The 17,968-nt window shown below is 39.8% G+C and overlaps 1 protein-coding gene across 4 annotated transcripts in view; it reads left to right on the forward strand.

Annotated features, from left to right (window-relative positions):
* Nucleotides 1-7,001, forward strand: part of LOC127791890 (plant cysteine oxidase 4-like) — a 41,653-nt gene extending 34,652 nt beyond the window's left edge. For 2 of the 4 annotated variants that reach the window (XM_052322056.1, XM_052322057.1), the window contains exons 5-6: nt 5,712-5,915; nt 6,120-6,466. In XM_052322056.1, the coding sequence (XP_052178016.1) occupies nt 5,712-5,915; nt 6,120-6,235 (320 nt within the window). In that variant the 3' untranslated portion in view covers nt 6,236-6,466. Of the gene's footprint in view, nt 1-5,711; nt 6,030-6,074; nt 6,467-6,617 lie in introns of those variants that run through there. The other 2 variants (XR_008021018.1, XR_008021019.1) reach the window with 2 other exon arrangements.
* Nucleotides 7,002-17,968: the final 10,967 nt, after the last annotated feature.

Genomic DNA, 17,968 nt, shown 5'->3' on the forward strand with positions numbered 1-17,968 from the left:
AATACAAACCCTAGCCGCCGCCGCCCACATCACTGACGAACACCGTAGGTTGCGTCGCCACCGACCGTCGCAGCCTGCCGTGCCACTGCCGTCGTCGCCCACTGTGTTTATACCGCGCGTGCTACTGGTCAGCTGTGGGTCTTCACCGTTCGGCCACCGGTTACGCACACCACCACCGCCGTTGTGTTCGCCGGCCTCTGATCTGTTGACCCCCGGAGAATTGTCGCCATTGCCGCCGCTGTCGCCACGCGCCGCCTGTCTCGCACTGTTCACAAAGACTGTTTTGCTCCGATCTCTCTCACCAGTGCTCCAATCGCAACGCTGTCTTCACCATTGGACTCACCTCCTTCAGTCCATCCCAGCCCAGGTGGTTTCGTCGCGGTCGCCGGTCACCGGCATCCGCCATCTGCCGTCGCTCTAGCGCACCTGTTCTTTGTGCTGAATCATCCAGCCTTTATTTTTGGTTTATTTAACCCTTTGATTGCAGATCTGTTGATCTTGTAGGGCTCTCTTTTATCCAACATGGCTGATACTAGTAAATCTGGCTCCTTTTCTGGTATTTTGTCTCCCTCCAGCTATTGCTACTGAGAAGTTGATGGGTAGTTCCAATTATATCTCTTGGTCCAAGGCGGTTGAACTATGGTGTATGGGTCAAGGCTTACAGGATCATCTAACTACCAAGGCTGAGAATGTGACCACAAACAAACCCGAGTGGCAGAGAGCTGATGCTCTGTTGTGCAGTCTCCTGTGGCAGTCAATTGATCCCTCTCTTCATCCGATCTATACTAACTATACCACGTGCTGTGAATTGTGGGTTCAGGCCTAGGCGTTATACACTAATGACATTCAACGCCTGTATTCAGTGGTGTTTAATTTGCTCAGTTTACGACAACAGGGTTTGACTCTTCCTGATTTTCTTGGTCGGATAGCCTCTATTAAAGCTGAATTTAACTCCTTGTTACTTGCTGGTAAGATTGCTGCAGAGGATCTGGCTCAGCGGGATAAGTTCTTCATGGTGTGTACTCTTGCTGCCATTGGTCCTAAGCTTGCTCCTGTTCATGATCAGATTCTTGCTAGTCCTACTATACCTACTATGGATGAAGTGTATTCTCGTCTTCTTCGAGTTTCATCCGTTCCTACGATGCCTCCCTCTTCTGCAGGTGATCATTCAGTCATGGCTTCTCAGGTTCAGAGTACTGGCGAACAGGGCGGAGATCGTGGTAATCGGGGCAAACGCCCAAGTGTAACTATTGTCACAAGTGGGGGCATACTAAGGAACAGTGTTATAAGTTGCATGGCCGCCCTCCTCGTGTTAATGTTGCTCATGCTGATGGTTCTCGATCTGAGTCCTTTGATGGTCATCCACCGTAATCTGTCATTCTCACTGGGGCTGACTATGATGAGTATCTCAAGTATAAGACGTCCCAGCAAACCTCATCCACAGTTGCTTCTGTTGCCCACTCTAGTGATTCCACTGCCTGTCTCGCTCAGTCTTCCTCTTTGGGACCATGGGTCCTGGACTCAGGTGCTTCTAACCATATCTCTGGTAATCCCCATTTGTTCTTTCATTTTACTAATTCTATTTCTTTACCTTCTGTAACATTAGCCAATGGGTCCAAAGCGCTTGCTAAAGCTATTGGTACTGCCAAACCCTTACCTTCTCTGCCTTTAGATTCTGTCCTTTATCTTCCTCATTGCCCCTTTAATCTTGTCTCTGTTAGTAAACTTACGTGTGCCTTAAATTGTTCTATCACCTTTGATGATCATTCTGTTACTATCCAAGATCGCAGTACGGGACAGATGATTGGCGTCGGATGTGAGTCGTAGGGTCTCTATCATCTCAACCTTCCTGCATCGCCTATTGCTTGCTCGGTGACTGAGTCTCTTGCTCTTCTCCACAATCGTTTGGGACATCCTAGTTTGGCTAAGTTTCAGAAGATGATTCCCAGTTTATCTAGTTTGTCGTCTTTTCATTGTGAGTCTTGTCAACTTGGAAAACAGTCTCACACTTCTTTTCCAAAGCGTGTCAATAATCGGGCTGTGTCCCCGTTTGCTTTAGTTCATTTCGATGTCTGGGGTCCTAGTCGTGTCGTGTCTGTTTTGGGTTTTCAATATTTTGTAACGTTTATCGACGATTATTCTCGTTGCACATGGTTATATTTAATGAAAAATCGTTCTCAGTTATTCTCAATTTTTGAATCCTTTTGTGCTGAAATCAAAACGCAATTTCATACCTCTGTCCAAGTATTGCGCAGTGACAATGCCCCTGAGTATTTTTCTATTCCCTTTACTACTTTTATGTCTTCTCAGGGGATCTTGCATCAGTCGTCTTGTGCATATACACCACAGTAGAATGGAGTTGCTGAGCGTAAAAACAGACATTTGATTGAAACTGCTCGCACTCTTATTCTACATCATCATGTCTCCTTTCGCTTTTGGGCTGAAGCTGTCCTTGCTGCCTGCTATCTCATTAACAGGATGACCTCATCGGTTCTTCAGCACCAAATTCCTCATTCTCTCTTGTTTCCTGATCAACCATTATATATTCTTCCTCCACGTGTCTTTGGTTGCATCTGTTTTGTCCATAATCTGTCTCCCAGTCATGATAAATTGTCTGCTCGGTCCATCAAGTGCATTTTTCTTGGTTACTCTCGCCTTCAGAAGGGTTATCGGTGTTATTCTCCTGACACTCGCCGCTATTTTCTTTTGGCGGATGTTACCTTCTTTGAGTCGTCTCCTTTCTACTCTTCGCCTCATTCCGAGTGTCAGCCCATTTCTGAGGACATCCCTCTTCCCGCGAGTCCTCCTGCTCCTATTCTCCCTATTCCTTCTTTTACCCCATTGCAGGTTTATCATCGGCGTCATCAGCCTCGGTCTCCTCCTGGTGGAGATGTTGCTCCTACGCCTTCTCCCACATCTCCTACTACTTCAGCGACTCTTGCTGCCTCACATCCTGCTCCAGTCTCTTCCCCTGTGGCGGTCTTGCCTTCTGAGGATTTGCTTCCTATTGCCTTTCGAAAAGGTACCCGTTCTTCTCGCAATCCTCACCCCATTTATAATTTTCTTAGCTATCATCGTCTCTCGTCTCCTTTTTGTGCTTTTGTGTCTTCCTTATCCTCTGTTTCAGTACCTAAGACTGTTAGTGAGGCACTTTTTGATCCGGGGTGGCGACAAGCAATGGTGGATGAGATGACTGCTTTGTATTCCAATGGTACTTGAGATTTGGTTCCTTTACCCCCAGGGAAATCTCTTGTCGGCTGTCGGTGGATCTACACTGTCAAGGTGGGTCTTGATGGGCAGGTTGATTGCCTCAAGGCTCGTTTGGTTGCCAAAGGGTATACTCAAGTTTATGGCCTTGACTATGGTGACACTTTTTCCCTTGTTACTAAGATGTCCGCTGTGCGTTTATTTCTCTCTATAGCAGCTATGCGCCACTGACCGTTGTATCAACTGGACATTAAGAATGCCTTTTTACATGGTGAGCTTCAGGAGGAGATTTATATGGAGCAACCTCCTGGGTTTGTTGCTCAGGGGGAGTCTGGGCAGGTTTGTAAATTCCGCCGCTCACTATATGGGTTGAAGCAGTCTCCTCGAGCCTGGTTTGGTCGTTTCAGTGCTGTCATTCAAGACTTTGGTATGACTGGTAATGAGTCTGATCATTCGGTTTTTTATAAGCACACATCACAGGGGAGGTGTATATATTTGGTTGTCTATGTGGATGATATTGTTATTACCGGTGATGATCAGGATGGTATTATTCAGTTGAAGAAACATCTTTTCCATCATTTTCAGACTAAGGACTTGGGGTTACTTAAATACTTTTTTGGCATAAAAGTTGCTCAGTCCAGTTTTGGTATTGTTATCTCTCAACGGAAGTATGTGTTAGACATTCTGGAAGAAACTGGGATGCTTGATTGTAAACCTATAGATTCTCCTATGGACCCTAATGTAAAGCTCTTACCAGGACAGGGGGAGCCTCTTGCTGATCCTGGAAGATACCGCAGACTAGTCGGAAAACTTAATTATCTCACTATCATTTGCCCAGATATTTCTTTCTCAGTCAGTGTTGTCAGTCAGTTTTTACAGTCTCCTTGTGATAGCCATTGGGATGCGGTAGTCCGGATTCTCAGGTATATTAAGGGAGCTCCAGGTAGAGGACTATTGTATGAGGACAGAGGTCATACTCAAGTAGTCGGATATTCTGATGCTGATTGGGCAGGTTCTTCTTCTGACAGACGGTCTACTTCAGGATATTGTGTTTTGGTTGGAGGAAACCTAGTATCTTGGAAAAGTAAGAAGCATGAGATTGTTGCTAGGTCGAGTGTCGAAGCAGAATATCGTGCTATGGCCTTGGCAATGTGTGAATTTATCTGGTTAAAACAATTGCTTCAGGAGCTTAAGTTTGGGGAGATATCACAGATGAGATTAATTTGCGACAATCAAGCTGCATTACATATTGCTTCCAATCCAGTCTTTCATGAGAGGACCAAACATATCGAGATAGATTGTCACTTCATCCGAGAGAAGATTTTATCTGGCTGTATTACCACAAATTTCGTCAATTCCAATGACCAGTTAGCAGATGTCTTCACTAAGTTTCTCAGGGGTCCTCGAATTGAGTATATTTGTACTAAGCTTGGCGCATATGATATATATGCTCCAGTTTGAGGGGGAGTGTTGAGTTATATGGTTATAGTCTAGGGTTAATCCTATGATAGAGCCCATAGCCCATTGTATTTGTATATATATATATATAGGTGTATAGTCTATGGATTTAATTAAGTGGTTTTATACATATTAAAAGCTAGGTTTATTTCCTAAGCTTCACACCCAATTTATTTTTAGTCACTTGAAGATTGCTTTGGTTGATTAGTAGGATGTGGGGGATGTTATTGCTTATAAGTGCAAGTTCGGACGTTGGGTTAAGCAATACTATTGCACTTCTTAAACTTAAAGCAAGAATAAAATTTAGTTGTGGTCTCATACAAATAAGAGTTATTGATGAGTTGGTTCAAGAAAGCAATCCGTTGGACAAGAAGGATAGCTGTATATAATCTGAATGCTTCAGGTTGACACGGGTTGAGGTGCATTCTTGTCTTTTGGTTTGACACACCATATTGAACCTAACTGAAAGATGGACCTATTACTAATGGATATTTTACAAATTCATTAAATTTGGATAATATATTTTTCTTTTTGAGACAAGGTCTTTCCATGATGTCAATTGTTCAAATTACTCAGTAATACCTTTAGCTTATTAGGTATGTTATTTGTAAGATTAGCTATCATTTTAATTGAAATGTTCATTCCCTTGAAAATGCTTCCGTTTGCAGCTTTAATTTATTTTGGTTAAAAGATGAGAGCTCTTAAACTTATTTGTGTACCATGTTATTGAGTTTCTGGGACTGGTGCTTATTAGATAGAGGCCCAATCCTATTCTCTGTTATTTGTGTATTAATCTGGATGAATGCAATACACGTTAATGATGATTAGTGATGACCAAATGTTGTGCAGTCCTGTTGTATCTTTATTGTTGGTTGCGCAAAGAATGCCCATCACCAGGAGTTTTGCATCTTTATTTTAACTAATTATTTTCTTAAGGAAGAAACGATATTATTTCCTCTCACGCATCATTATTGTCAAAATTCTCATTGCAGAAACTGCTTTTCGTGTTTGCAATTTTATTTATTCATGCATTTACTTATTCACAGCAAGACCCGCAAAGCTTGTTAAGGACGCCGAGATGAGGGCCCCCTGTGAGCCAACCATTCTCTACCCAGCCAGTGGAGGCAACATCCATCATTTCAAAGCTGTTACTCCTTGTGCTTTCTTTGACATCCTGTCTCCGCCTTACTCGGCCAAGGATGGACGACATTGTACTTATTTCCAGAAGTCTCGAGCAGCAGATTTGCCAGGTAATTGAATTACTGCACGATGTCGACCACCTTTGGCAACTACATAAATGCTTCCGATGCCTGCTTTTTGAATCGTTGAATTTATACCCATCTCTTTTGCTTTTCTCCTTGAAGGTACTCTTGAATTTATACCTATCCCTTTTGCTTTTCTCCTTGAAGGTACTCTTGAATTTATACCTATCCCTTTTGCTTTTTTCCTTGAAGGTACTCTTGAATTGGATGGCTCGACTGTGGAGGTGACCTGGCTGGAAGAATACCAACTCCCAGATGAATTTATGATCCAGAGAGTGCCATATAGGGGTCGACCAATCAGGACCTGACGAATAGTTTCATTTTTGGCATTGATCTTAATTTTCAAATGAATTGAGTGCTAAATTTGGGTAATTTTAAGGTGAGTTCTGGAGTTGAGAGCTGTCAATAGTCATGACAATAATGACTTTGTTTTTGCTGGCTATGAGTTCGGCCTTTGACTTGTACATAGCAATGATATATAGCTGCCATTACTGTATTTTAACAGTTTGAAGACCAAATGAAAATTTTTGAGAGAATAATGATACCCTCTTGTTGGCAATCTGTGTTTGATTATGATGAGTAGATGGAAAATCATTCGTCTTATATTTATGCAGCTGCTTTTTGCATTTTTATTTATGCGAATCCTGTGAGTCTGGTTAAGTGGAGCTTGAGATGTTTGCTTTATCTCAGGTTTATGCTAAATGTCATGGTCGATTCTTCAAGCCCTGAAACCGTGCGACCGTAGTGTCCCAAATGGCTCTTGGCGATTTTAAGTCAGGCTACTCAATGTACACTCAAGCCGAAGGAGCCCTCATGCGCAAGAACAAATGAAAAGTGCACACAAGGAAGCATGAGGATGCAAAATAATGTGGGAAAGGTAAGTATGCTATTCACTAGGGAGAGAAGGATGTACACTCTCAAACACGTTCAAGCTCAAGTCCTTACCTATAAAACTCTCAAGCTTTGCAATTTGGGGTGGTTTTTGTATATTTATAGACCAGACGATCGCTTAAATTTGGCAACAAAATGCCCGCTTTAACTCAAATTTCAAATTAGCTCGTGTAGCTTTTCACACCTGTCTGCGTTTGCGCGCGCATGGCTTCTTGCCTACGTTACCTGGCTTTTGCACCTGCCATCTAGCCATTGCACAATTTTCCTCGCATCTTGGCTTCCCACGTGTACTAATCGACTCCCCATGCAGCTATCTCCTGCGTGCGCTCATGGCCTTTATGCCTTGCTCGTCGCCCAGCTTGCCATAGTTGCTAAGTGTGCGTGCGCATCATCTTGCCGCATGGCCCGTTGTGTTAACCTTGTGCAACGTAAGTCCCTCCTTGTGCGCATGCCTTGTTGCGTGTCATGCGTTTGCTGCTTGGCTCATCGCCTCACACGCCCAAGTCACTATTGTTGGCATGACTTGGCTTCACGGCTGGGCTTATCTTGCAGCCTCGATTCGTTACCTCCCTTGGTTGAATCCTCATGTGGGCATGCCTTGGGGCTTTTTGGTTGGCCATCGCACTAGCACCCTGTGACAATTCTCCCCCAGAACCATGGCAATGTCCTTGTTGCCTCGAGACTTACGTGCTCGAACTAGGCACCATTGGCCCTTCTACTTGCTTCTCCCATAGTTGTGGTTACCTTTTTACCCTATTACTCGGCAACCTGCGAGCATTCTGTTGACTCTCTTCCTACACACCCAGTAGGATTTTGTTGGCCAATGGCTACGTCTCTCTGCCTAACTGCAACCCCCAACTAGCAGTGCATTCCTTGGCCCGTCTTGCACCCAACATTCCCCAAACTCTACGAGTGGCATTTCATCTTGTAAAATAGAAAATTCAACCGATAGTTTGAGACGTGCAAGTAATGACCTAAATGATATATATATATATATATATTTTGTAAGTGTATTAGTAAAAATATCGCAAAGTATCTATAATTTATGTTAAGACATATCCCGAGTAAAAAAAAAAAAAAAAAAAAAAAAAAAAAAAAAAAAAAAAAAACTAGAAGAGACCTCAAAAGAAACAAACTAACATAGGACTATCCTTACATCATATTTACAAAAACTATGTAGAAAGCTAACACCATCAAGCTGGGTCTATAATTACCGGACTTGAATCTTTCGAACCTTTTCTAGCTTTCTCCATTGCATTTTTCTTCTTTCTCTCCTCCTTCAACTGGAATTTGGATTTTATAGGAACATACATACCCAAAACTATCTATCATGTTAGATGCAAAATCCTCCTCCTCCACATGGCTCATTTTATCCTTGTTCTCAATATCTATCTTTGTCTTAACAACACATTCTCATTCAAGAGGAATATTCAATTCCCTAGGAGAAGGGATATCCTTAGCCTTCTCCATAAGAGAGCCAAATCTATTCTCCATCAATGACCCTACTTAGTTGGCTTAATAGGAATAGATTTAGAAGCTTGTTCAACCATCTCAATGATGGATTTCTTAGATGATTCTCTCCTAACATTACTCGAAGGTTCCCCCACTTTTTTTCCTTCGAACAGACTTAACGCCCATTCCTTTATTATTCCTAGAAACAAGAAATGGTCTTTTCCATCTAGGCTAAACCCTTATCACCCTAAGGATGAGAAGGATTCTTAGGACATCTTAATATAGAATGACCAAACAAATAACAATGAGTACACACGGAGGACACCCATTGATATTCCACTAGTAAATACGCAACCTTCAAATCACCAGTAAATTCATCTATGCCTTGATCCAAGTCAATGTATTTGGGAAAAGAAGGAGACACATGCATCTCCACACAAACACAAACATATCCCAACCTAGTTTTATCCTTAGTCATGGGATCAAAATGTAAAGGTTTCCCATCCCACTAGCAATAATTGAAATACTCTTAACTGACCATTCCTCCATAGGCACATTAAATTTTTTTACCCACTTAGGGATAGATGTATGAGAATTCTGGGAAAAAAAAACATTCCAAGCTCCCAACATCTTAAAAATAATGGCTTACCCGCAAAATGCCATGGGCCAACATCAAAAACCCCAACCATAGTGTCAAAAGGAAAAAAATAAAAAATAAAATCCAGTATTGTTAGAAAGTAAATCAATGAGCCCATGATGTTTCCATAACTTCATAGCAGTATTCTAAACCACTGAAAAAGCTAATCTCTTTTCTATAAAATAACCAATTAGCATGCTTATCCAATATGCCGTATTCTTTTCAATAACATCCAACGGCAACTTAACTCGTGGAATTCCATTCTCCAATACTTGAGGTGAAACATACTCTAGTTTTGTGGGAATGCGAGGACCACTTGATTCCAAAAGGCTTGCCCACGACAATTTAGAACTAACCTTATTACTATCCAAAGAGAGTGGATTTTCCTTTGATCAATTGTTGTCATCCCTGACCATAGCCTCAAAAGATTGACTAATCTAAGTCCTTATTCGATTAATCTAAGGATTATAAATATTTGAGAAATCCTTTTACTAGAGAATCTCGTTACACATTTTTAACATCTTGAGAATAAGACTCTTAATACAAGAAATTCAGAGATTCATTCATTCAACAATTTGAAGAGTTTATGAATGAAGATAAACTTACCTTTTATTAATTATATACAAAGATACATTATATGTATTAATTACAAGCCCACTAAACATCATCTAAATCTAACATTAGGGCACATCATTGACAGACTTGTCGAGTAATACTTTGAGGATGCTCCCCTAAGGTGATAGGCAGTTGCACTGATCCAACCACATGAACAACCTTTCTTGTAAAACTATATAGGGGGCAAGACAGTCTTTAATCGATCATGAGCGATGTGAATTCGCTCAAAATAGTTCCAATACAAAAGATTGACTGAGCTTCCATGGTCTTTCTTTTTGGACACTTGTGCTGCAAATACCTCCACAAATTCCTTTTTCATTTGGCTGAAAGACCCTATGTGCCCTTCTGGTAACTCAGTGAGCAATTAATGTACTTGGTCTGACAGGGAAATGCGAAATGCTTGACATCTGGTGACTTCATTCTAGCCATGTAGCATAGCCACTACTTTAAACTACTAAATGTGCTATTCTGGGTCTTCCCATCCAAAATATACTAGTAACTGTGGGAGTTTAAAACCATGCTAGGCTGGCTGCTGAAGTAATTCATCAGAAAGTGGAAAACCTTTCGTGGTCGTCTCTTTGTGGGTTGTCACTACCTTATTTTGTTCCAAAACTTCTTCTATCAATCATTTAACATCGACAGCCTTGATCGGCTCGTGAAAGGGATTTTCTGTTGTAAAAGGGCGCATGCAAATGGCTTGATTTAGCAACCCGTTTCCCCTAGATGGGGTCCTCTCAACTGTCTCATCATACATTGATGCTTTTCCAATTCATCGTCACCTCTCAGCACATGAATCTTCCTGGGCCCGAGTTTGAGCGTGGGGTAAGGATATCTCTATCTGTGCACCGTTTTGGTTTCCCCCCAACCTATCACAGTGTGTTAGTTGCTTTCTCTCCTCGGTTGGTTTGGGTCAAGTAGGAGGTAATTGAGCATCATGAATTAGCTTATGCAATAAGGAGGTTATCCCGTGCATCATTCAAACATTTTCCTCATTATTACTTCTCAACTCTTCGATACTCTTCAAATCCTCGCAGCTCTGCTTAATCTACTCATATTCAGCTAGTAGGATGGTGGGCTAGGCCACCCTTCAAGGCTTAGAGCAACTTATTGTGGCAATAGGATTTTCTCTTGGAAATGAGGATTGACTGAGCGAATCCCTTTCTGGTGGAGCTGGGATCACTAGCGGTGGCCTGATGGGGTAGGGCCTCCGGCCTCTAATTTCTTGTATGGTAGGGTTAGTAGCCTTGTCGTGAGGTGCTTCTTCTTGCTTAGATGGTCTCCTAATCCCAATGCTCCCCATTATAGCAATCGAGTTTCCTTCTATGAAAGGGTTATTTCCATATTGAATTTCTTCATTAGCACCACTCCTTGAGATATGTGTTTCTAGAGGATTGACTTGGCTATGGTCTCCCATAGCTACATCTCTTGTTATGGGATTTCATTGTGGGTGGTTAGGCGGGTTACCCATGTAGGAAGATTTGTTTGTTCTCACCATCGTACTTGACTTTTAGTTGCAATTCCCACAGAGGATGCCAAATTGTTGTTGTCAAAATACAACAATTGAAATCTGTGATGTGGGACTGGGCATTTGTGTTTGCTTGATTTCAGGAGACGTGTGATGTCTTTGGATGAAATGAACCTCCGAGAGGAGATGCTTGACTCTGGGTGGAAGGACCCACTAGGAGGAAAGAGATGGCTTCGGGTGAATAAAAGCACTAGGAAGAAGGATTGACTCTGGGTGGACGGCTACCGGGGAAGAATCAACTAACCTAGGTGGACGGCTCACCTTGAGGAAGGGTCGGTTCCAAATGGACAGCTACTTGGGAGAATGATTGACCTCGGCTGAAAGGATACACTAGGAAGAAAGCATTGGACCCAGTTGGACGATACACTGGGAAGAAAGCATTGGACCCAACTGGACGGCACATCAGAAAGAAAACATTGGACTTGGTTGGATGACACATTGGGAGGAAAGCATTGGACCCTGCTAGACGGCACACCGGGAGGAAAACACAGGAGTTGGCTGGACGTCTTTAGATTGTTGTTCTTAGCTCCGGGTAGAAGGATCCACCAAAATGAAAGAGATGACTTTAGGTGGAAGAATGCATCGGGGGGAAGGATCGACTCTGGGTGGATGCCTACTCGAGAGGAATGAGCTGACCCAGGTGGATGGCTTACCGGGAAAAAGGATCGTGGCTCGATTGGCTAGCTTACCGAGTGGAACAGACATGCTTTAGGAAGACAATTGCTCCTTCTAGTTGAACTGCGATCACAAGCAATGGTTAGAAACCATGTGGGGATTTCTCATCCGCGTAAACCCTTCGATGCTTAAGTCAGTAACAAATGAAGGTAATTGATCAGGGTGGATTGTAAGGTCCATTTGGGTAAAAGTGTGTGAAGTAGGTGCTGTAAACAAGAGTAAGAGATGAGCAATTAATAAGGTTAAGTTTTTACCAAAAGTGGAAAAGTCCATTCTTTTTCCAAATAATTGGGTATTTATAGGCACAATTCTCGAGGAATTTGGAGGGGCCATGTGTCACACTAGGATGTCAACATGTGTCGTGCGAGTATGCGGAGAGTTTGCTTTGCTCTAGGTAGAAATGCCTTCCACCTGGTGAAAATGCTATGTTGTCGGGTTCCAGGTGGAAAAGAACACCCAGAAGAAATGCTACTTTGTTGGATTTTAGGTGGAAATTCCTTCCACCTAGAAGAAATGCCTTGCTGCCTTGTCTTTGGAAGAAATTCCTAATTGTTGAGTTCTGGGAAGAAATGCCTTGCTTTCGAATTTCGGGAAGAAATGCCTTACTGTCTGGTTCCTGGAAGAAATGCCTTGCTACTAGGTTCCGAGTGAAAATTTTCTCTACTTGATTGATCTTGGTGAAAAAATTCTTCCCACTCAGAAGGAGTGGCACAATAAGATGAAACATCAATTGGAAGATTTTGGCATAAAACTTAACAATATTCCAATCAAATGTGACAATACAAGTGCTATAGCCTTAACAAAGTATCTCGTATTTCATGAAAGAACAAAACATATTGAGATAAAACATCATTTTATTAGAGATCATGTATAAAAAGGAGATACCAAACTTGAATTTATAAACACAAATCACCAAATAGCGGATATTTTTACAAAATCATTAGATAAAAACAAATTTGAATTTTTTAGAAGTGAATTAGGAATGATTGATCAATCATAATGTGTTATCCATGTGATGAATGTGATTGAAATTTATTTGGATGCAACTTTTATATGTTATCTATGAGAGAAATGTGATTAAAATATCATTTTTGTGCAATTTGTTTTAAATATTTTGAAAAAGCTAAGTAGAAACTGTCTATCGATAAGCCCATGTTATCGACCGTTTCTACCTGAACTATCAATTGGTTGTAAAAGACTGTCGACTTTTTGGACTTGGCTTATATCATTTTGTGAACTAAAGGAAATAGTAGATCGATTATCCCTTGCTATTGACCATTTTTGTCGAGGGTTTAAAAGAACGGGCGACTAATTGTTTGCCATTTTGCCCAAAACCCTCTCCCATTTCTCTCTCAGCCAAATCCTCTGATCTCCTTACTCCGTTCGTCTGATTTCTCAATTTTTCATCTGTTCCATCCATCCGTTTAGCATCAAAACCACTCAATGGCGTGAACCAAACACCCTTTGGTTGTAGAAAACCCTAGTTCAAATGAACCATTTGACATTCAATGTCTTTTGGACAACCCATGCCACATGGGGCAATTCACATCTCTTTTCGGGTCTTGAGATGTCATATCGGGTAGATTTCTTGATATTCCATTCCTTGAATCTATTTGTTTTTTGTACTGAGAAAATTTTTCAAACTTTGGTTATGTAGATGCCATTAGAGCATGTTATTTGAATGCCTTAAACATTTTTCATGGTCATGCGTCTGAAATTCGTTTCAAAACAAAAGTTTGTGGCAAGTCATTTGAAGTTAACACTTCTCTTATTCATAATCTGTTTGGTATTCCCTAGGAAGGTCTAGTATATCAATTATGGTCGTTTAATTTTGTTGAAGTAACCCAAGTTGTTTTTGAAGATGAAACACTCACTCATTATATTGATTATGTGTCTCAATTATCTATATGTAATTGTCTCATTCATTTGATTGACGTTTATTTCCTTATTCCACAGAAGGGCAATTTCACCCAAGTTACTAAAGAGAATTTTTGACTTATGTATAATGTTATCACTCACCAATGTGTCGACCTTTGTTCAATCATCCTAAACCAAATGATATAAGTGTTTAATAGCAAAACTAGGTAACTTCCCTATCGTATGGCCTTGAGCACAATCTTAGACTCTAAGGTCGAAAATGTTGGTAATGTTAAGTGAGTGTCCATTAACCCCTCCCAATTCTTAAATCAAGCCTCCTTAGTCCGTATGGGTTACAAGAAAGATGATGAGTGTAGATGTTCTAAATCCAAGAAAAGAAAGAAAAAATGCATGTCTCTGAGGATGAGGACGATCAGCCTCTTCCTCCTATTTCCTTTTAGCTTCCTCTCTCGCCCTTGTTGGTTCCCCTATCACACATCGTGGGTGAGTCTTCTCAACCACATGATGATCACATTGTGCATGGATTGACCAATCTCTAGTTTGAGGTCAACAACTTTAGAGCGGAGATTCAGGACAATTGAAGTCGGCAAGATGAAATGTTGGCTCAGATGGCGCAGCTTATCGAGATCGTTCTCTCTTGCTTGTCGCCACTAGCATTGTCTTCTTCTCAACTGTTGCCTAGAAAAATATCCAAGAGGGGGGTGAATTGAGTTTTTCAAAAATTAATAATTTTAGCTCTTTTGAAAACTGTTAAATTTGTGATCTTGATATGTGGTGATTACAGTAGAATTGATAACAATAAAATCATACAAGCACAAAGAACAAGAGAAATTTATAAAAGTTCGGCTCTAAAGAGCCTAATTCTTTCTCTCAAGACTTAGCTAGAGGCTCTCAAGACTTAGCTTGAGGTTTCACTAGGGAGAATCAACACTAGCTTTTAATTGAAACTATAACCAATATACAATCCCTTGTCTAAGCAATAACCACTAACACACTACTAGCAAATACAATCCCCTCACACAACAAGTGAGTAAAAATAACAAACTTACAACCAAAGATAATTACAAATAAGTCACTAACGGTTGAGAATTCCACCAACCAGCACATTGAAGTTTCTCACTTTTGTTTGAATACTCTATCAAGTTTATTCTTAACCTTGAGCCTCCATACTTACCCTATATATATATATATATATCTTCCAAACAAACTAGCCATTTAAGAAAAGGTTAATATGAAGTTTGAAATTCAAAAATTGTTTAGGCTTTCTCAAATAATAAGGAACAACACAAGGAAACATGTCTAAAGATAACTCACCTTTAATTCAAAATAAATTTACTTTTTACATGGGAAATCAAGATTTGAAAATTTAAATATAAGCTTTTGAGATATAAATTATTAAAATAAGAAAATATGTCTAAAAGCAATTCTCCTGTAATTCAAAATAAATTTACTTTTTGCATGAGTAAAAAATACATTTATATCATAAATTTTTTTATTATCATCAAAATTGTATTTATTTACCCTTGAGCTTAACATCAGCCCTCGCCAGTCCAAATTATTTTCTTATGTTCACATATTCTTGTACTCTTGTATGTTTTGCGCTTTGAATTAATGTGTTTTCTATATGTTGCTCTTAGGTATTGAATGTTTGTATGTTAAATGAATGTAATGTCTTTATCTATGCATTTCATTGGCCTATTTCGCTTATTACTAACAGTTGCTTGATTGGATGTTTAAGGTCAAGTCATCTTAAAAGGGAGTTCATATTAAGGAGTAGTGTTATTTATAAAATTTGTTTTCCAAAAATCCTTTCGAACTATGATGAAAAGGGGGAGAAATTGATTTATTTTGTTGAGTTTTGTCATCATCAAAAAGGGGACGATTGTTGTTTTGCTCTTTATTATGGTTTTGATGATGAAAAACATTATTGGTTTTTAAGATGAAAAATATTGTCTAAATGATTTTCTTATTTGGTGTATCTATATCATTTTATAAGCACCAAAATGAAAATCAATTTCATAGTTCTTTATTTGGTGCATCTATCTCATTTTATAACCACCAAAATGAAAATAATTTCATGGTTCTTTATTTGGTGTGCCTATCTCATTTTATAAGCACCAAAATGAAAATCAATTTCATCTAATGCCAAAATCTCGTTCTCAAAATTCTTGGTATTCGAAAAATCAAGTTTTTATGTTAAAAGAATTGGTTAAAATTCTTGTATCAAATTTGGCCTTGAAGCACTTGAAAAACAAAACAATGTTTTTAAAATGCAAGGCTAAGCTATCGATTGCCTTTGATATTTAGTTGACTGCTTGAGCTCATATTGTTGACCGGCTACCCTAGCCAATTGACTGATCAAATGCATGCTCTCAACCAAGCACAATCGATCGCTACTGCATGAAATCTGGCCGATTGACGTCAACCTAGTTGACCATTTTTCTTATGCCTTTCAACATTTCCTTTAGGGTTTTCTCTAACCAGTCGACCATTTTCGTTGCAAATGTTTTTAACGACTAGTTTTATAGATCATTTATGTGTTAGTTTTAGTGCCCTTAATGTTAGATTTAGATGACATCTAACAGATGTATTATGGGACTAATGATGTAAATCTTGCAAATGAAATATAATATGTTTTCATATTTTAATGGTCATATCGTCATTCATATCTCTTCAAATTTATTTATATAAATGAGTCCCTAGATTTCTAATAAGAATGTCTTATTCTTAAGTATTAAGAATATGTGACAAAAACCTTTAAATTAAGGATTTCTTAATGTGATTCTCAATCCTTAGATTTCTTAAGAGACTATAATTAATCAATTATGGACTGGCACATGGGTTACTAGCTTTTATTAGTATGAGATACTAATTATTAAAGAATGGTGCTTCACATGCCATAATTTATGACATGGATATAATAGAGATGTGAGTGGATGTTAGTTGAACATCTGGTGAATGTGACACAAGTGATGGATCATATGGTTAAGAAGATCTATGATATGTCACTGGCTTTGATTGTATTACTGGTTTTTAGATTAGAGGTAATATAGTTGTCTTGTATGTTGGTGCCAGAGATTTATCGTTGCTACTAATCACCTGGTTATCTAGGTGAGAATATGCACTATGTGGTCTTTATGCAGTAACATATGGATGAAGGTGGTTGCTAATGAGATCCATTGACCTCCAGCATGAGGTGAATATCCTATGTGATTGGTGGTGGCTTGTGATTGTATAAACCCCTGGACAGGGTGCACATGATTGGAAATGAGTTTTCAATTTCGGAAGGAGTTCTGAAGTGTCATCTCAATCACACCATACTTGATCTTGGTATAGATATTAAGTTAGTGAGTTTGATCAGTCCATGACTCTCATTTGATCGGGATGTTAGTTGATCGTTCTGACATAATGCTAGTTGTCATTCTATCACTCAGAACTTTTTGGGGGTACACTAGGGAGATGGAGAGATTTTCGTTGTAGATCAAAGTGTTTGGTCGACGTCAAAGTGTTTAACGTGTCCTGATTACTACTTGGTGGTGAACCTAGAAGCTCACACGCATATCCGAATGTAGTGGTTGACTAGTGATGAAAAACTGTAATTAATGATTGTCATTAAGATTTAATGATGACACCGTTAATAGTTAGAGGAATGAGTTTAAATTAATTAGAGCAATTGTCAAGAGTTGACAAGCATATCGTTAAGAGTTAATGGGGGCCTCAATTTTATTATGAGATAATGAAAGGGCCATTAAGAGTTAACGATGGGCCTAGATGTAATTTTTGAAAATTGGAAACGAAGGAATAGAACTGATCGACAGGTTGAGAACGAATAACTAGACCTTGCTGACTGGTGCAAACCAATTAACTGGTTCCTTGAATACGGTTGACTATTTTCTTGCAGAAAGGTTGCGATTTGACATAATTTCTTTGTCGTTTTTGTAATCATTTCTGTGGGAGTCATGGAAGAGGAGGACGACGGAAGGACGACATGCCTAGGGCACTCCTCCCCCTCTTTCAGATTTGTCCCCCCCCTCTCTTAGCTGGTTTGTTCGTTTTGAAGGTATTTAAGGTTTTAGGGTTCATATATAAGGGATGGTGAAGAGAAACACCGAAGCTTTTACTTGTTCCATTTTGATGCCCAATTTTTTTTTCTCAGCTATGAGTGTTTTCTCTTTATTTCTAGAGCCTTGAATCCCTCTTTACCCTAGCTCCCATTTGCTATTGGATTCCATTGTTGCTAGAGTAGCAAACCAATCCAATAGAAGGTCTATTTGGATTTAGAATCCATTTCATTTGAACCCATTCAATTCATCTCCTGCAAGTTTCTTAGTTAGCACATAAGGCAACTTGCAAGTTTCAATTGCTACC

This window comes from Diospyros lotus, chromosome 15 (assembly GCF_014633365.1).
Source record: "Diospyros lotus cultivar Yz01 chromosome 15, ASM1463336v1, whole genome shotgun sequence".
Classification (NCBI taxonomy): domain Eukaryota; kingdom Viridiplantae; phylum Streptophyta; class Magnoliopsida; order Ericales; family Ebenaceae; genus Diospyros; species Diospyros lotus.